At 45.4% G+C, this 2,525-nt stretch overlaps 1 protein-coding gene across 6 annotated transcripts in view; it reads left to right on the top strand.

Moving 5' to 3' along the window:
* LOC101583286 (protein DDI1 homolog 2) overlaps nucleotides 1-2,525 on the top strand; it is a 48,817-nt gene that overhangs the window by 10,348 nt on the left and 35,944 nt on the right. For all 6 annotated transcript variants that reach the window (XM_023722473.1, XM_023722472.1, XM_023722475.1 and 3 more), the window contains exon 2: nucleotides 1,539-1,668. In XM_023722473.1, coding sequence (XP_023578241.1) covers nucleotides 1,539-1,668 — 130 coding nt within the window. The remainder of the gene's footprint in view (nucleotides 1-1,538; nucleotides 1,669-2,525) is intronic.

The following is a 2,525-nucleotide window of genomic DNA, read 5'->3' as shown; positions in this document are numbered from 1 at the left end:
GCCCACCAGGGGGCGGGGCTGGCTGGCATGTGGTGCTGGGGGATTGAACCGCAGTCCCTGTGCATTGCTGAGCTTGTTCTAAGTAGGTGCTTTAGACCACTGAGCCATCTCACCAGCCCCATATGCTTGTTGTTCTTTTCTGAATTTCTTTCACTTTTATTTTTTCCCCTCATAAACATAGGAGTGATAAAGGTTAGTGAAAAAGAAGGAAGAAAGCCAGAGTCTCCATATCCAGGAACTATTTAAATCCACCAGTGTACAAGCTCTTTTGAAAGTGTACGTGTTGGGAGACTGGGTGTGGTGGCTTGTACCTGTAATCCCAGCTCTTGTAAACAGGCGGATCACTAGGAGTCCGATCTAGTAATGAGAGCCTAAACACCCTGTAGCCCCTTCCCTAAAATACACACAAAAAATGCACATGTTGGGGGCTGGGGAGATAGCTCAGCAGCATAATCACCTGCTTGGCAAGTGGAAGGTCCTGAGTTTGATCCCTGGTACCACATGCTGCGCTGCGTACCCCCCACCCCCGCACCCCAGCCCCAGGCATGGAAGCACACACCTGTAATCCCAGTGCTGGGGAGGCTAAGACAGAAGGTTCACTACAATACCCTATCCAGAAAATAAAGGTGTACACATTATTATTTAACAGTACGGCTACAATTAGTGTACTCAGAATAATTTCCCACCTAGCTCAGAGTTAAATCTAAAATTATATCCACTGTTTGTGTGAATTCATTTATTGTTTTGTTTTGTTTTTAAGATAGGGTCTTGCTGTATAGTCCAGCTCTTCTTGAACTTGGAAGTCCTCCTGCTTCAGCCTCCCAGGTGGCTGAAATTACAGCTGACTGTGCACCCTCATATCTTACCCATTCAACCTTTAACTCAGAAAATATAACAGGCCCTGTCCTAAGCATTGGTGATACGGTAAATGAAAGAAGGTCATTGTTCCCAGGTAGCTTCCATTTTAGTAGAAGAGAAAGACAATAAACAAGTGAACACAGTGTTTTGAGTGCTGGAACTTTTTTTCTTCCTCATTTTGAAACTAGGTCTTGGCTAGGTAGCCCAGGCTGGCCTTGTACTCCTGGCAGTTTTTCTCCCCCAGCCTCCCAAGTGCTAGAATTTCAGGAAAGCACTCTACGCTGTTTTATTTTTTGTGGTGCTAAGGTTAAAGCTTACAGGCTCAGACATGCTAGGCAAGAAGTGTACCATGAGCTGTAGACCACATGGGGGTCCATTTCAGATGGGCTATGAACTGGAAAAAAGAAAGAGGCAGGAGACAGAATGTTACTCAGGTAAGAGGAATAAGTGAAACAGTCCTGTGGGGAAGTTGAGAAACAGCTGTCATGGTTTGAAGAGCGGGAACCAGGGGTCAGGGGAGCTTGCATCTGATAGAGGGTGGGAAGGATTTGCCATTCCCTTCTAGGTATCTCTGAGGAGTTCGAAGAGAGCGGCATTATCTGATTAGGCGGGATCATCATCCTGCTTTGTATCATGTTACGTCCCAGTGCCTTACACTATTACGTCTTTTCTTATTGTAGCTTGTCCATGCCGAAAGACCTCTCACAGACAACCACAGATCACTGGCTTCTTACGGCTTGAAAGATGGGGATGTGGTGATTTTACGACAGAAAGAGAATGCGGACCCTCGACCTGCAGTGCAGTTCCCAAGTAAGACACAACCTAACATTTAGCAGTCTCAACACAAACCTCAGTGGGTAGCAATGTGTATGGTTCTGGGTTTCAGATTGGCTTTGGATTCAGATCCCCAGGATGTGGAATCTGCCTCTTTCTGCTGTGAAACCGTGGGCAAGTTATTTTGACTTCTCTAAATCTTTTCCTCTTCATAAGATAGGTGCCAGGTCCTAGAGCTGATGTGAGAATAACAGACGTCAAGCCTTCAGTGTGTAGCAGTCCTCAGTAAATATTTGCCTTATTGATACCAGTGCTAATTATATAATTCTGCCTGCGAATCACTTGAGACTGGGTAGTTCCTGTGGTTTTTGTCAGCAGCCGGTTTTGGAGGAGCATTTTTAGCCAGCCAGGCACTTGCACCCACATTTCACATGGTCTAATAACTTGGTTGTGGAGGAAGAGATCCCACCTTACAGTTATTTTCAGTAACAGATGGAGTTCACATTTTAAATAATTGTTAGTTACACGGCTGTAGTCCTAGCATTTGGGAAGCTGAGGCTGGAGGTTCATGAGTTCAAGGCCACCTGGGTTACGTTGTGAAACACTATCTAAAAAGAAAAAGTTATGGAGGGGCCGGGGAGATGGCTCAGTGGAATAAGCACTTGCCTGGCAAGCACAAGGGCCTGAGTTCAATCCCCGGTTCCACCAAAAAAAAGAAAAAGAAAAAGTTATGCACCTAGTAAGTGAAGACACATGAATTAGAACTTGGTCCATTTTCACCTATCAATCCTAAGCATCTGGATTTAAGAGGCTTCCATGCTCCTAAGTAGGTAGAACACAGTAGAACTGTGTGGGTGTGGTTGTGCCTTCAATGGCGAGAGAGTCCATAGCTT

The sequence above is a fragment of the Octodon degus genome, unplaced genomic scaffold, assembly GCF_000260255.1.
Source record: "Octodon degus isolate 3935 unplaced genomic scaffold, OctDeg1.0 scaffold00092, whole genome shotgun sequence".
In the NCBI taxonomy this organism is placed as follows: Eukaryota; Metazoa; Chordata; class Mammalia; order Rodentia; family Octodontidae; genus Octodon; species Octodon degus.
This window is presented reverse-complemented; position numbering and strand designations above follow the sequence as displayed.